The sequence below is a fragment of the Panthera leo genome, chromosome D3 (genome assembly GCF_018350215.1).
Source record: "Panthera leo isolate Ple1 chromosome D3, P.leo_Ple1_pat1.1, whole genome shotgun sequence".
Lineage (NCBI taxonomy): Eukaryota > Metazoa > Chordata > Mammalia > Carnivora > Felidae > Panthera > Panthera leo.
The window spans coordinates 36,366,909-36,383,942 of NC_056690.1; the positions used below are offsets into that span (position 1 = coordinate 36,366,909).

Genomic DNA, 17,034 nt, shown 5'->3' on the forward strand with positions numbered 1-17,034 from the left:
TCTCACGCTCCAGTGCTCCTGGAGACCACAGTATGTGCATGGTGCTCATGTAAATAACACCCTCCGCAGCATCAAGAAATCCATTCATTTTCCCATAAGTTCACATTTGCACTTTTCAGAAGGGCTGCAGCCCTCAAATTTGGGAGTGGTGGTGGCCCAGGTTAATGACCTAGTTCTCTTGAAAGATCAGAGAGCCATAAAACAATCTTCTATTGGGATAAGAGCAAAGCTACCAAAGAGGTTGCTAGCAATGGCCAATTCCCCCTCTTTACCCTGAGCCAGCTTTGTGCAGGTCCTTTCTATCTGGCATTGTATTCATTCTCCCAAAACCTACCAAGAAGCTAAGAAAAGTAATCTCTCTGTTATGCAGATAGGGAAGCTGAGATTTAGAGTTTAAGGGATTTGTCCAGGAAACCTGGACTTTGGATTCATTAACTTCTATCTAAAGTAAGTGTAACAGACAAACAAGAGGAAAACAAAACAAATTCTTTCTAAATTATGTGCATTGAGATCCAGAGTTCCTGGGTGAACCACTCTACTAAAATCCGATACAGAGACTCGGTAGGCCCAGATTCCTGTCGGATATGTTTGAAAACTGCCCTAGGAAATCGTGTGATTTTGAAAATGATCTTGGAATCTAAACCTGAGGGCCCTCAACTCACTGTTCCCCATGAGCTGGTCAAAGGGACGCATAATTCTTACACCTTTCTCTCACTTGTACTCACTGGGCAGACGAGAGAGGACAAGGACCAGTGCAAACTGGAGGTTTATCCTGAGCAGCCCTACTACTGGCATGAAATTTCTTTGAAGTCTGTTGTTCAATCTTTTCAAAAAATAAAGATAAAAAAGCATGCAAATGTTGCCTTTTACTTCATGACATGTTGATTTTTAACAAAAATATTGTTTTGAATGATTTATCAAGTAAAGTGAGACTCCCTTGGCCCTATATCTTCATGATGTCATAGATTCACATTTGACAAGCACATGAGATGGGAAAGCAGCCAAATACAATTCTGTAAAGGAGAGCAACCTCTCTTCCCCCTGTCCTTAGGACAGCCTTCCCGGAGAGAGAATGGCCACGTGGTCAAGAATATATGATGGTTACACTAAAGGAGGCTGACCAGGCATAAAAACCAAATGACATAACTGACCTACCTAGACTAGATCCTATAGTGGAGGAGGGAAATGTACAAAGGGCATGTTAGGTTAACTGACAAATGGGAATAAGAACAGTAAAGTACTGAATTAATGTGAATTCATCAAGTTGATCACTGTACTATGATTACATAATAGAATATGCCTATCCTTAGGAAATATGCACTGAGATATTTAGGAGGTGAAGGGTCATGACATATGTCAGTTGTCCTTGAATCCTTCAGAAAAAAAAAACCCGATGTATGCGCGTGTGTGCAGGCACGCACGCAGGCAGAGAGAGAGCAAATGATACAGCAAATAGGGTAGAATGTTTATAAGAGGGAAATCTGATAAAGGATATACCAGTATTCTCTGTGATATTTTTATTTTTGCAACTTAAAGTTTGACATTATTTCCAAATAAAAAGTAAATGTGTTCTGTGTTAAAAAAAAAAAAAAAGTAAAAGAAAAGAAAAAAGAATATATGGCGGCTAAGCTAGAAATGCCATGGTTTGAGTACGAATCAGATTATTACCCAAGATCCTTTCACCTTGGTAATGAAGATGACAATTCTAAAAGTAGCATGAGTGTTGGGGTGAAGTGGGGGGGCGGATTTTAATATGTTGGAATTTTAAGAAGCCTCCCTCTCAGGGGTGCCTGCATAGCTCAGTTGATTAGGCCTCTGATTTCGTCTCAGGTCATGATCTTGGTTCAGGTCATGATCTCGGGGTTCGTGGGTTCGAGCCCCACGTTGGGGTCTGTGCTGACAGCTCAGAGCCTGGAGCCTGCTTTGGATTCTGTATCTCCCTCCCTCTCTGCCCTTCCCCTGCTCGTGCTCTGTCTCTCAAAAATAAATAAACATTTAAAAAAATGAAAAAAAAAAAATAAAACGAGGCCTCCCTCTCAGTCCACTAGAGTCGCTGAGGACCCCGTCTGGCATTGACTGATACTGTCAAGAGGGCAGATGAAATGAGGCAATCTCGTTGAAGGGACTGTGCTTTTTCTCTTTTCACTTGCCCATCCTGACTGTCCCCTGACTCATTTACAAGGTCAGGAAAGCAAGTGAAATAAGAATTCTTTCTCTAAAAGGGGAAATTTGTTTATTCTAGATCTATCCTTGATATTTTCTTGATCTGTTGATTCTTCTACATCCTGCTGGGTCACAGTCATGAAGGAATTTCTGACTCCTTCCCATCCCGATTACGTATATGGGATCATACCCATAAATACTTAAAAAAAAAAAAAAAAAGAAAAGAAAGTCTCTCACAAATACTAAGTATTTCACAGGATTCTAAAAATACTCATTTATGAAGGAGACTAGTCTAAAGCCAACCAAAACAGCAGAGCATGGCCCTTTGCCTACAAATTTTTGAATGAAATTGAAGGATTTCTTAGACATAAAACTGTCACAATTAATCTTGATGCCTTATATGCTAAATTGTAGTGACTTTTCTTCTTTTTTTTTTAATTTTTAAAAATGTTTTTCATTTATTTGGGGGGGGAGGGGCAGAGAGAGAGGACGACACAAAATCTGAAACAGGCTCCAGGCTCTGAGCTGTCAGCAGAGCCTGACGTGGGTCTCGAACTCATGAACCATGAGATTATGACCGGAGCTGAAGCTGGATGCTTAACCGACTGAGTCACCCAGGCGCCCCTGTAGTGACATTTTTTTTTTAAAGCAAGGGATGAAAGGAAGGATGTCATGAAGGAAGGTATCTACCAACAAGTAGATATCTCTGAATAGCTACTATGTATCCAGTTCCATGCTGGGCACTAGGGTGAAGAGAATGACCTAGAGAAACAGATAAGTGCCATTCAATTTTGATAAATATTTTAAAAATATCCAGGTCCTTTCCACATTTACTACTATCAAGGATGAACTAACTTAATTTTACTATAAAATTTAAATAACATCTTCCCATACTTAAAAAGGTAAGAATAATTTAACGGATAAACATAATATCTTTCACGCAAAAATCTTATTTTTCCCCCACTATGCTGAATCTTTTCCCAAACACTTGGTTTCTTTTGAGCTTGAAACTTCACTTGCAGCATCCATGTTGGCCATGTACAATGCACCAGATTAATAGTGAAATTAAAAGGTAGATTTCCTAAAATATGACATTTTTCAATTTGTGCTTTTCAGGCCAGAAAGGTCTATGCCTTAAGCAAATAAAAGTTAAATACATTGTTTTATTTTCCTTTATCATCGTGCTGATAGAAGGGAAAATACAAAAGGATATTTAAAACTGAAGTTCTTTTATATTGAAAACCGTTACATAGAAATTCTTAAGTTTATGTAGCAAAAATGGAAAACAATATTGTTTTGGTGCAATATACATCTTTTAAAATGTATTATTTCTGAAATTAAATGCTTGACATTTGACTCAGTATTTCCTTCCCCAAAATGACAAGGAAAAAGGAACAGACTCTCCCACGGCAGTCCTGTATCCCCTCACCATTTTCTTGTAACTATACTGTTTTATAGATGAAACTGCCATAGCAAAATGACAAATATAACACATAAAAGAACAAAAAGGGGTAATAAATCACCAGTGACACTACAGCCCATTAAAATGCATTCAGCTGGTGTTGCAGAAAGAATAAAAATTTCCCCTCACTTTACATCCTTTGTAGCTGAAAGGGAAATTTTTAGAATCCTCAAGCAACCCTTTTAAGAGATGCCGAAATTCCAACCAAATTCTCCTCTCGCTAACTTTCTCTGTTGGCCTCCATGGCCAAAATACATAGTGCTGATGCGTCCTTCATTGTTTAAGAAAAATTGCCTAACATGGGGCAGCCTGTGAATTACTAATCACCCATATTGATATGATAATGCGCCTGAAAAATCAGGATATGTAATTAATTGGAAAATGTTTGTTCTAATTCAGCCACTGTTTCCTATAAATAGATTATCAGCTTAAATGAAGAGGTTGGCTATTTTTATTTACGAGGAAGCCTAATGGAGGCATTATCTTCCCTTTATTTCTACCCCAAATTCTCTCAAGATATTTATTCAAAGCTCCTGACACTGAGAAGGACTCTGGTATCATATAGATAGTATGTTTTAGAGCACAACTGAATATATGCTAACTTACTTCATTACGCATTTATCATTGTTACAAATGGTTCAAGAAATTGGTGGATTTTATTGACGCAGAATATTTAGTCAACTGTTGACGTTGGTGTTAACGAAGATCCTTTCTTGAGAGCAAAGAGTACACATAACACTTCTCTGAATTCTCTCCATCTCTTAACACAGAGCTAATTACACAGCAAGCTTCCCGAGGGGCCAAGGAGATCTTCATGTAAGGGACGAATGGGTGACACTTCTCTCCTAAAGTATGGACAGTGAACATGTTTGGAGCAGTGCAGAGCCTATGTCCCTAAAGTTGAATATTTCAATGATGGCAAAGCTGTAACAGTTCCATTGGGATGGACCTGCATGTCTGAACACAGAATGTCTATGTGACCCTGGTCTATGACCATGAACGTCTATGTGACACTTGGTCTATGACCACGAACGTCTACGTGACCATGGGACGTCTATGCGACACGGTCTAGCCCACACCTCCCTGAGTCCCAGTTGGGAGCTCCTCTGTGATGCAGATACTATTTTTCTTAAAAAAAGGGGTGTGGAAATCAGTTCACGCCTTTAAGGGAATTTTATCTTCTACAAATGAATTCATTCCATCTGACATTTATAGCTGGTCTCTGAGGGTCTTTCAGGTGCCCAGCACTGAGTGGCAGGTTGTGGAAGATATCAAGATAAATGAAATACAGCCCCTGTAGTAGATGAAAACATTTCTGCACATATTTCCTAGTAGACAAAATGAACACTCTCCAAGACAACACTTTATGAATCTAATGACTGAACTCTTAAAAGGGCAAAATATAACTGTCTGCAGCTAACAGTGGTGAGATTTTATCCGAGTGACCATATATTCAAACAGCATTGCTGAGTTTTATTACCCTTTATGTTCTTTGTCGGTTTTAATTCATACGAATACCCTGGTAAATAGCTCTCAAAATGAATAAAGTGGATAACTCAGGCAAGAGGCTGAATGAAAGCATTCCATCTCTAAGGTACTTAAAGTGTTCCTTTGATATGTTTGAACCTGTCCCTTAAATTCCCTATAGTGCACTCTTCGATGCTGATCGAGGATCATCAGGACCCCAGAGCTGGCACTTAGGCTGCACCAATTTTCTGGCATTTAGCTCTTTTATGCATGCTCAATCCATTTCTACTCACTATACTTTTTTCTCTAGGCTGGCAGACGTTCCTCCATTTCTTAGAGTTTTACTCCAGTCTTTTGGCCTAATTTCATCTGCCCTCCAACGTTTCTAGTGTGCCTAGCCAGAGGAGCGTGGCCTCTGATTGTCTGTACGACCTGACCGCTCACCACACATTCGTCTCACTCTCCGCTCTCCCGCCATGATGGCCTTTTTGGCAATGTTTCAATTTTGGTCATGCTACCCCTCACCACAGGACCTTTGCACTCGCTGTTTCTGCCCCAGATGAAGCTCAAGTTCAGTAAACAAACACACCATCTTCAAGCTGCATCCGGTCCTCTGTGCTACTCAGTGCGGCTGAAATCTGATTTTAGTTATGTCTTCATTTTATAAATAGAGAACCTGGGTCAACAGAAGGGCAGATGATGTCTACTTGCACTGAGGCCTGTCCCAGCTTATTGCTCCTAAAGATTACCCAAGACCTACTGGCTGGGTCTGACAGGCGGAGGTAGAAAAGTGGTCAGATGAGGTCTGGGGAGCTGGAAGAAACAGATGATGCTGGTGCGAGTGAGTAGGCCACTCTCGAAAACAATAAAATGAACATTAAAACTTTCTTATGGTTCTTGCTAAAATAAATGGTTGGTTAAAATTGTGCTTTTTCAAAATGGGATGAGGGGCACCTGCGTGGCTCAGTAAGTTAAGCATCTCTGACTTCAGCTCAAGTCATGATCTGATGTTTGTGGGTTCAAGCTCTGTGCTGTTAGCAGAGAGCCTGCTTGGGATTCTCTCTCTCTCTCTCTCTCTCTCTCTCTCTCTGCTCCTTCCCCATACACACACGTGGCCTTGCTCTCTCTCTCTCTCTCTCTCAAAATAAATAAACATGAAAAAGAAAACAAAAATAAAAATGGGTTGAAAAACCATGGGTTTGTTTTACTTGCAATATAATGGTCTACTGACTCAAATATATACACACATATAAATGTATATATTCTAAAGAAGACATGAATTTTGCATCTAATATAAAATCAGTCAAGAGTAGGCAAAATAAAAAGATTCTAAAAATTCATATCCTCATCAAAGTTTTTCAAAATTTACTAATGATATAATGAAAGCTACAGAATGCCTGGGAATAAGTTTAACAAGAAAGGTCACCAACTGTTCAGTCATCTGGTAAATACAGTGGACCACCAGCTAGGTGCCCATGCGGCTACATCGGGAACAAGACAGAGAGACGAAGCCCTGCCTGCCTGGGCTCCAGGAGGAGACACACAGTCATCAGGGCACTTCAAAAAGAAGCAGAGGGGCGCCTGAGTGGCTCAGTCGATTGGGCCTCTGACTTCGGCTCAGGTCATGATCTTGCTGTCTACGGGTTCGAGCCCCACATCAGGCTCTGTGCTGACAGCTCAGAACCTGGAGCCTGCTTCGGATTCTGTGTCTCCCTCTCTCTCTGCCCGTCCCCTGCTCACACTCTGTCTGCCTCTCTCTCAAAAATAAACATTAAAAAATTAAAAATAAAGCAGAGTGATGAGTGGGACAGTGGTCTGGGGGCCAACAAGGCACTGACTTCAAGACGCTGGTCTAGGGAGACTTTTGGGAGGAAAATATGTCTACACTGAATCCTGAATGTTGCAAAGAAGCTGAAAATACGAAGACTAGGGGAAGAGTTTCAGCAGAGGGTGGAGGGAGTGCAAACTACCAGAGCAGGATCTGGCATGCTGCTTTGAAGAGAAAGGAGACCAGCACTGAGCGTGGGAAGTGACAGAAGATGAGGGCCAGGTGTGAGAGGGGCCAGACCGTGCGGGACCCTTTGCTGGGCGACAACTTCTGAAGCTGATGTTAGTGCAGTAGGAAGCTATCCAAAGGCATTAAGAAGAGAAGCGATGGAAAGGGACTTCAATTTCCAAAAGTCAGTCCGGCTGCCATGTGGCAAATGAGTCAACAGGGAGCCATGAGAGTAGTTAAGACACGTTTGCACTGGTCCCGGCTGGTGTGGTGGCCACGAGAAGGTGAGACATCATCGAACCTAAAATACATTTTAGAGGGGGACCTGACAAGGCCGGCCCTTACAGAAAACTCCAAATTTGTATTACAAGTCTTATAACAAGATTTGAAATTGATGGAGAAATCGATCATATTCCTAAAGTTGTGGTAACACATAGATTTGATAAGATTCCAATGAGAAGTTCAGTGGCATTTTTGGAACCGAACTGCCTGGGGTGCACTGGAATATAAATCAGAACACGGCAGATGAAGATGTCTGCCCTTAGGGGGCTTACATTGTAGGAGGGGGAGGAAGACAGAGCATGTAAGGTGAGAAGTGCTGGAAAAAGGAAGAAAGCAGCAGCCTAAGAGGGGGAAGATTGTATGGAAAGGATGGGGAAAGGTCTCATGGAAGGCTGCAGCATGAAGACGGGTTAAGTATTCATGGCAGACCTCGTGGAGAAGGTAGAATTGAGCCAGGACTTCAGGAGGTAGGGTCAAGTGGATATGTGGGGAAGAATATTCCCAAGCAAGGGGAAACTGGGAGCAAAAGGTCAAGGAAAGGAGCATGGCTGATGTGGCCAAAGAACCACAGGGAGGTCAGGGTAGCTGGTGTGGAATAAGGCAGAGGAAAGAAGGTAGAGAGTGCATCAGGGGAGTGGGGCCATCATTTAAGGCTGTAAGGACTCCAGGCCATCGGGAGGATTGATAAGCAGACAAGGAGGGATGTGAGGGATTCTTGACAAAGAAGATGGAGAGAATTCCAGTTTTATCACATAAGAAAATATCCTCAAAAACCAGTATAATAAAAAAAAAGTTATGCTAATAACGTAGGAAGACCCAAAGAGGACCATAACATAGTGTATATACATGTATCGTAATATAGGACAATATGGCATTTCACTGCTGTGAGAAAATAATTGTTTATTTAATAATAAGAGCCGGTCTAGCTGTTGTCTATCTGGAAAAGCTAGCCCTCTCCCTTGGCAATACCCCATACCATATCGGTGGTAGTTTCTAGATGGATTCAAGAGCTAAAATTCAGGTGAATGGCTAAATAATCAGAGATGTGAATACCTTCTCCAGCAAAACAAAAACCTTGGAGAAATAGAGGAAAATGGGAACATATTCATTATCTGAAAATGAGAATTTCTTTATGCCAAAAGACACAGTAAAGTCAAAAGAACAGTGATTGCAGGGCGCCTGGGTGGCTCTGCCCAGGCAAAGCATCGGTTAAGCGTCTGACTTCAGCTCAGTCCATAACCTCACGATCTGTGAGTTCGAGCCCCGCGTCAGGCTCTGTGCAGACAGCTCAGAGCCTGGAGCTTGCTTCACAGTCTGTGTCTCCCTTTCTCTCCGCCCAACTCCCCTGCTTGCACTCTGTCTCTCTCCCTCTCAAAAATAAATAAACATTAAAAATATTAAAAAAAAAAAAAAAAAAGAACGGTGATTGACAGGAATAAGTATGAACAGAGGCAGAAGAAGAAGTGCACGTGGCCAGTAAACACAGGCGAAGATAACCAGCTTCAGGAAACGTCCGGAGACGTTAGTACACCATACAGGAAACATGGCGTGGTAGGCATCCAGTGCAGGGGGAGCACTTAGCAGGCACTTAGCGGGAGAATGGGGGAATGAATTGCTACAATTGGGAAGGAAAGGAATATGGCCCTACATATAAAACAAACTTGCCCTTTGACCCATATTGGAGAATCATTACGAAATAAAGTTACAGGGGCCCCCCCCGGGTGGCTCAGCCAGTTAAGTGTCTGATTTCGGCTCAGGTGGCGATCTCACGGTTTGTGAGTTTGAGCCCCGCGTCGGGCTCTGCGCTGACAGCGTGGAGCTTGCGTGGGATTCTCTCTCCCTCTCTCTCCGCCCCTCCTCAGCTCTCAATCTCTCTCTCAAAATAAATAAATAAACATTAAGAAAGCAATAAAGTGACAATGGAAAAACACGTACACAAGGTTATGTATTCCAGTTTCTGGTGGTTGTTGCTGTGAGTAGGAAAAAATCTAAAAGTGGTGAAAATCTGAATGCCCATTAACAAGGGACTGGGTGAACAGATCTTCACCTATCCCTATAGAGGAACAACTAGGTAACAGAATGTCCTAGATTGATATATATTGGCCTGAAGGAGAAGCCTAATAAGTGTACTTTACTTAGTTGGTGCAAAATGCAAGTGACAGAGTTAAGTAAATACACGGTAATGGGAAAAAAAAATCTGTATATATTTGTATATATTTACATAGAAAGAAAGATGGCTATCATAGGGGCTGGGGATGAGGTCAGTCTAGACTTAGAGTAAACGTTTTCAGTATATCTGAACGTTTTTCAGTCTATCTGAACGTTTTCAGTATATCTGAGTTTTTATATGCTTTGTTCACTGACATATCTCAAGAGCCTCACTCAGTGCCTGACATATAGCAGTTAGGAAATACGTGCTTGGTGCATCAATGAAGGAATAAAAGGGTGTACATCATTCCCATACTTTAAAACAATGTGTTAAGGTAGAGAAACGATAATAGCTAACATTTACGAAGTGTGTACTAAGTACTTTACTTGTGGACGTAATTCTGACCACTTTACTGTGGGTGAAGCTGTGGCTCCCACTTTACAGATGAGCAAAGTGAGGTACAGAGATTCAAAGTAACTTGCCTAAGGTCAATCTGCTGGTAGGCGACACAGCTGAGATGTGAACCCGAGCAGTTTAATTCTTCACCTGCCCAACAGTTATGCTACCCATAATGGTTTAAGAAAAAAAAAATTTTTTTACATTTTTATTTATTTTTGAGAGACAGCACACGTTGGGGAGGGGCAGAGAGAGAATGAGACGCAGAATCCAAAGCAGGCTCCAGGCTCTGAGCTGTCAGCACAGAGCCCGATGCAGGGCTCGAACTCACAAACTGTGAGATCATGACCCGAGCCGAAGTCGGACGCTTAACTGACTGAGCCACCCAGGCGCCCCTATGCATAAGGGTTTTTAAATAAGTTGCTGCCCAGCCCAGAGGCCTGCATGTGAAGTAGCTCCCTGAGGCTTTCCCGTGGAACCCCACAGAGCACTGTTTGAGAACCACTTGACCAGATAATTTATAAGGTTTCCACCCCTGATGGTCTCCGGCAACCAATTAACGAGCATCTGTGGAACGGGGGATTTGAGATGGTCACCTTTTTTTTTCCATTGTACCTCCCCCCACACAGTTACCACCAAACTTAGGTCCTCACTTAGGCTTCCATCTGAGTCAGCCCTTGACTCGAGCTCAAAACCCATAGGCTGAGACATACAGAATTTAGCACCCTCCTTCATTCTTTGTAAAGACGGAGGGACACACTTGTGTTCTGCAAAGATGGATTTGCCATAGGCCCGCTCCTCAGCGAGAGTCTGAGAAATTTCCTTGGGCTGTTGCTGGTGAACCTCAGTTTTGGTTTCTGTTCCTAAGGAAAAGGTGTCCTTCTCTGTGACCCAATGGCTAGGACCCCCAGGGGTGAAGGGCAGGCCTAAAGTGCCATGGTTGGCAAAGAGCTGCCCACCCAGGAGAGTGGGCACAGCGATGGGAGGGGAGGCCTGACCAAGCCAGCTTAGGGCTCAGGCCGAGGGAACCGCTGGGTGGGAGCGCTACCATTGCGTGTGCAGGGGACATTCACTGATCAGCAGAACATATCAAGGCGGGATTCAACGTACCCCTAGTTGAATTAACCTCTGCTGGTTGTCAAATAACACCCGGAAGTATGAAACCAGGAGCCAAGAAAGCAGGCAATGAGATTTTCTCAGGCTGGGGTTAGTGTGATGTGTGGTGGGGACAAGGGAGCAAGGGGCCAGGAGGGTCCAGGTGTCAGTGAGAACCCAACTTAAAGGGCTGCATGGGGTGTCAGGGCTGGGGGTGGGGGAGCAGGTGAGGCCTGAAGGGCTCAGGAGGGGAGAAAGGAGAACACGGGGCAAAAAGGGAGAAGTTCAAACAGACACTGAGGTCAAAGGAGCCCAGGGCTCAAGTCACGAAGGATGGGATCAGAGTTCTGTCCCTGACTTCCCTGCGTATCAGTGCTCTAAGGCCTGTGTACTTGAATCTAATGCCTTTGAGCTTACTTTTCTCAACTGAAAAGTGTGATGATGTTCTCTCAGGTGGCCATTGTGAGGACTTAGCGAAATAATGCCTGTGGAGGTTTCTAGCACAGGGTCCAAAACACAGGAGCTTCTCTGTATACGCTCAGTTGCTTGACTTCCTCAGCGGGGATCTAGTTCAGTGACTTCCATGTTTTATATTTTACATTAAAAAAAAACCTCTATTTGCTTTAATTTTTTTTATGTTGTATATATTTTTGAGACAGAAAGAGACAAAGCATGAGCAGGGAAAGGTCCAAGAGAGAGGGAGACACAGAATCCAAAGCAGGCTCCAGGCTCTGAGCAAGCTGTCAGCACAGAGCCCAACGCAGGGCTCGAACCCACAAACTGTGAGATCATGACCTGAGCCGAAGTTGGCCGCTTAACTGACTGAGCCACCCAGGCACCCCTAAAACTCTTGCTTTAAGAGCCACATTAGGGAGAAAAAGAAATTCCTTGGGATTTATTTCATGATCGCTTTGCAAAGATTCTCTCTGTGACCAAATTGGCAAAGATTACATTGGCAAAGATTCTCTCTCTGACCAAATGCCAGCCAGGCTCCTCTGAGCCCTTCCTCCCCCAGGCCTCACCTTGGCCTATAAGACTTGAGCAAACACTGATGGTTTTATTACTGCTCAAGGCTGCATACCTAGGTGACCCATGTCCCTTAAAGTACCTGCCTGAGAAAACTGAAGGCTGTCACTGGTTTGTTCCAGTGACACCTGAACACAGGGCTCCTGTGTCCCAGCCCCGGGGGTGGAGGAGAGGGAAGCAGCTTGACATTGATAAGCGCCAGTTGGCCAACCAGATGGGTGCCTCCTGGACCAATACACCCTTCCTGCTTTTTATAATTTTTCACTACACTGACTCTACTGAGCCTCTGCTCACATCCCCCCTTCATTCTCCCTTTAAAATGCCAGCCCCTTGGGGCGCCTGGGTGGCTCAGTCGGTTAAGCCTCCGACTTCAGCTCAGGTCACGATCTCACAGCCGTGAGTTCGAGCCCCGCGTCGGGCTCTGGGCTGATGGCTCAGAGCCTGGAGCCTGCTTCCGATTCTGTGTCTCCCTCTCTCTCTGCCCCTCCCCCGTTCATGCTCTGTCTCTCTCTGTCTCAAAAATAAATAAAAACGTTAAAAAAAAAGTAAAAAAAAAAAAAAAATAATAAAATAAATAAAAAAAATAAAATGCCAGCCCCTCAGGGAGCCTGGGTGGCTCATTTGGTTAAGCATCCCACTCTTGATTTCCACTCAGGTCATGATCTTATGGTTCATAAGTTTGAGCCCCACTTCAGCTCTGCACTGACAGAACGGAGCCTGTTTGGCATTCTCTCTCTCTCTCTCTCTGCCTCTCTTTTGCTTGCTCCCCCCTCGACTCTCTCTCTCTCTCTCTCAAAATAAATAAACTTAAAAAAAAAGTCAGTCCACTCTGCACAAATCAAAATGGAGCCCACCTCTATCCCCTATAGTCAGGAGTTACTGAATAAAATCTGTTTTTACAGCTTTAATGTCCAGCTGTATTTATCTTTGACAATACAGATATGCCACATATATCTTTTTTAAAACTTGGAACTTTGTGGGAATAGTCTTTGGCTAGTTCTCTATTTTTTTTTAGTACTAATTATATCTAGCAAGTAATTCTACATGCTCTGATATATCTGATTTGTACTTGAATCCCAGAAGCCACTTTGTTTATAAATATTCTAGGATACAGATCTTATCATATTAGATGTATGGGTTAACCAAATGGGATGATAAAAAATTTGTTTAAGGAAAACATTCTCCACAGCATTTCAGAGCTAGCTGGGTTATTAAATCATAAACAGAAATATCTTAATATAAAATAAACAGCCTAGAGATATTTATAAAGTTAACTAAAAAATCTTAAAGAGAAATTTCTAGCATGTACAGCTTTTAATTTTCTTCCTAAAGCAGTTCTATATTACAGACAATTAATCACATAGTAAAGGGAACAAAGTAGAAACCAGAACCATTTCCAATTTCTAGAACTTTTTCTATGTGCACTCTTTAGAGTGCTTTTGAGGTAGATGGGACCTTTATTCCAGTTATATACCGTTTCCTTTCATAATCTCCTATATCCAGTGGCTTAATAAAGCATTTTTTTAAAATCTGTGGGTTGCAACCCAATAGTGGGACATGAAATCAGTTTAGTAGGTAGCGACTGGAATTTTTAAAGAATGAAATAGAATGAAATGGAACAGAATAGAACGAATCAGAGAGCGTCTTATTCAGTATGTAGTCTTGGCAGTGAGGTTTCTAATGCTTTCTCTTCAGTTAAACTTCTGTGTATGTGTATGTGTGTATATTGGATAATGATGTAGTTCACCGTTGACTGAAGACAAAACATTTCAGAAACACTCCCAGTGCAATGACAGGCCTGCTCATCAGACACACCAGCATTCTGCAGCCTGATCTGCCTTCGTTCAGTGAATCAGATCAGCTAGTATTCACGAGCATTTTGCTGTGTCCGGAAGTCCTGGCACGGACACCAGGTCACCAGGATGCTTGTTTACTTTGGTGTTAGACGAGCTAGTGAGGTCCCATCTGGGCCAAGGAAAGCCCAAGCGGCATGTGCCACATTCCGGGACAAAGGAACTATGCTGCGGAGGACAATCTCGTCAGAGCTTCCGAGTGTAAGTACAGCCTTGAACAGCACTTGTAGGAGTAGGAGGTCAGCACAATTAAAACAAAATGAACAAAAACACTGCTGAGGGCACTTCACAATGTATCCCTCATGCATCTCCTGTTGGCTTCTGGAAGGCACCATATTGATCTAATAAACAAAACCACAACCGGCCAATCGGTCACAGATGTGCAATGTTCAGAATTGTCCCACTGACCATTTCCTAAGCTGCTGCACATGATGAGAAAGGTTTTGAAATACATGTCCTGTCTGCCCATTAGTTACCAAACTATTGTCCTTTCCTAACTGCTAAATGACCAGCATGATAGTGATTTTCATTCCTAAGAACATGTGGGTACGTAAGTTTTGATGTGACTGATGCAAAATGCCTGATGCCAAGAGCCTGGGCAACCACACAAAGTAAAACTCTTTATAAGACTTAGTAGATCTATATCTTGGCACACAGAGGGTGCTCAATAAATGTCAGCTAAGTGATTGAATGCATTAAGTCTCAAGCTTGCAGTATGACTCATGAATAAATCTATTAAAAAAGACAGTGTTACTGCTATCACAGTTGATGGCTGATGCAAATGGAAAATGCAAAAGAAATATTACTTGATTTTGAATTTACCTGGGTAAGATTACCCATCTTAAAACAAGCAGTAAATACTAAAAAAAGATCAGGAGTAGTTTTTTGGTTTTGTTTTTTTTTTTTTTTTACTGTTTTTTTTTTTTTTTTTGAGGCTTATTCTAACACTCCATCATTTTAATCCCTAATAAACCAAAGTAAATGATGGAGATCACCTGCAGCCCTTAAAAGAATGGCGGCCATACACTCGCGCAACGTATGTGTCCTTCACAGACTAGTTCCCAAATAACAAGATACCCGGGATCTGAATGCACTGTGAAGGAGGCTGATTTATGAGCTATCTTTGTAATTATGCAAGTTTTGGAGAGAAATCTATGTTCAGAAGTTTCACTTACTTCACTGCCTAGTAAACAGCATGCTTAATATGAAGGTTGTAGATACAGCTAAGGCCTTAGAAGGGGGCTATTTAACTACATTGCCCATAAGCACTTGTTTTCGGATAGTGGGGCCATTTTTATTGGTTTGCTACAACCATAGGGCCAGTTCAGACTCAGCTGGTAGTCAGACTTGAAGGTTACTTTCAAGATAGACACCTAACCCGACCATGGGCCATGGGCCAGTCCTTAAATACGAAGGTTTTAAAACAGAGGACTTAAGAAAGATGCTACACTACTCCATAAGTACTTCTACTGTTGGGAAGAGAACTTCAGAAGTTCAGGATAAGAAAGGGTCTGTAACAAGCAGAACTTCAACCCGTAAAAGAAATATGCTTAGAAGAACCTTGAAAACAAAGAGAAGCAGAACTATCAATAATAACCTTATAGCTCTTAGGCCCCGAAACAGAGGACTGAAAATACGTGTGGAATTCCAGTAGGGAAAGAAGTAGAATTAGCCTCCATTTCGTTACCTTGCAAAAATCAGTCTGTAAATTTGCTGAGTCTCAGTTGCTTTTATTTTTCCAAAATAACAAGCTCACAGGACAACTTAAACATTTGTGAATTCTTACCATGAGTTAAGCTACACTTTTTTATTTTCTTAAATGTTAGAGTATATTCCCTTGTTTCATACACTCAAAACAATTGCTGGAGTGGAAATTCTATGGAAAACAGCTGAGTTTTAACCATGCCTAGACTACATGCCATAAACTACAATGTTGATGATGTCTCTGAAACCAGAATTTGAATCCTGCCCACGCAATTATGTTAGAGATCTTGACAATGGCTTGCTTTTACTGCAGGACAAAAATTTGTCTCCTGGGGTTCTCTGACCACTCACCTTCCATCTGGAGTCATTTACTGGACTCTTTTCCTATAGGAGTTTATGCTGATGTCCATACACCTTTAGAGAGAGTACGGAACGGACAAGCTAATTTCTCTTTGCTACGTTCTCTTTCTGTGTGCTGCTTCTTCTATATAGAAGCACACAGTTTAACTCCATGACTCTAAGCCATTCGATTTTCTAAAAACTTCCCTAAATTATTCAATGCATTTGACTGGCAGAGGTACCACTGCTCTATATAAACACTTCGAAACAAGGCTCTATAAGGAATGTAGACAGCTCTGCTCCAGTTGTACGTACACGCAAAGCTGTTTGAACAGCGTCACCCCAAACAGCTCTGGGTGGCTTCATCTCAGGACTGTGTATGGCTCCGTGCGTGTGCACACGAGACCCTACGAGGTGGGAAGTAAAGCTCGCTCACCCTGACACCACAGGGCCTTTCTAGGTGAATCTGCATAACTGGGCATACATCTTTATGTACTCTGATGGAAATCCTCTTTGATGGCATTGCTATCGCAAGTCCAGCAAATTTCATTCTGTACAACATTAGGCTGGAAAGGAACACACCGACAGACAAACACACAATGAGAACATGCAGTGGCGTTGTGCTTAATGCATGGGTATCAATGTGCACACACAGAAGAGGCCAAGCACATCACTTCATTTAATGCGGGCACAGGTCTGTACCAAGAGCCTGACACATTGTAAACAAGCCTTAAGCAGAGGAGGAAATGTAGAGGGGAAACAAAGCTGAGAAAAATGAGCAGGAAATGGGCAAGATGACTCATCTATACTTGAACATCTGACCTGTCAGCTGGTCGTCGCCTGCGGCAGGGGCGATGCGAATGTAAGGTGTTGTAAGCTGAGTCACGATTATCGCAGCTATGGCAAAGGAAGATTCCCAGGTCAGCATGCATGAGGGAAGAAAAAGCCAGACTGAAGCTAGGCTAGCAAGGAGAATCTCGATCAGTATATCACATTGTCTCAACTTTGTTCCAACAACAACAAAAAGAGAAGAAAAGAAAAAAGAAAAAAAAAAAAACATAGCAAAGTGTTGAATTTTCTGGATTCTTTTCCCTTAAACAAG

At 42.4% G+C, this 17,034-nt stretch overlaps 1 protein-coding gene across 2 annotated transcripts in view; it reads right to left on the bottom strand.

Moving 5' to 3' along the window:
* The window catches only part of PTPRM (protein tyrosine phosphatase receptor type M), a 789,396-nt gene that overhangs the window by 241,546 nt on the left and 530,816 nt on the right, over nucleotides 1-17,034 (bottom strand). The window contains exon 14 of one of the 2 annotated variants that reach the window (XM_042910577.1): nucleotides 16,755-16,829. The exons of the other annotated variant lie outside the window; for it this stretch is intronic. Within the exon in view, the coding sequence (XP_042766511.1) occupies nucleotides 16,755-16,829 (75 nt within the window). The remainder of the gene's footprint in view (nucleotides 1-16,754; nucleotides 16,830-17,034) is intronic. 2 annotated transcript variants of the gene reach the window in all.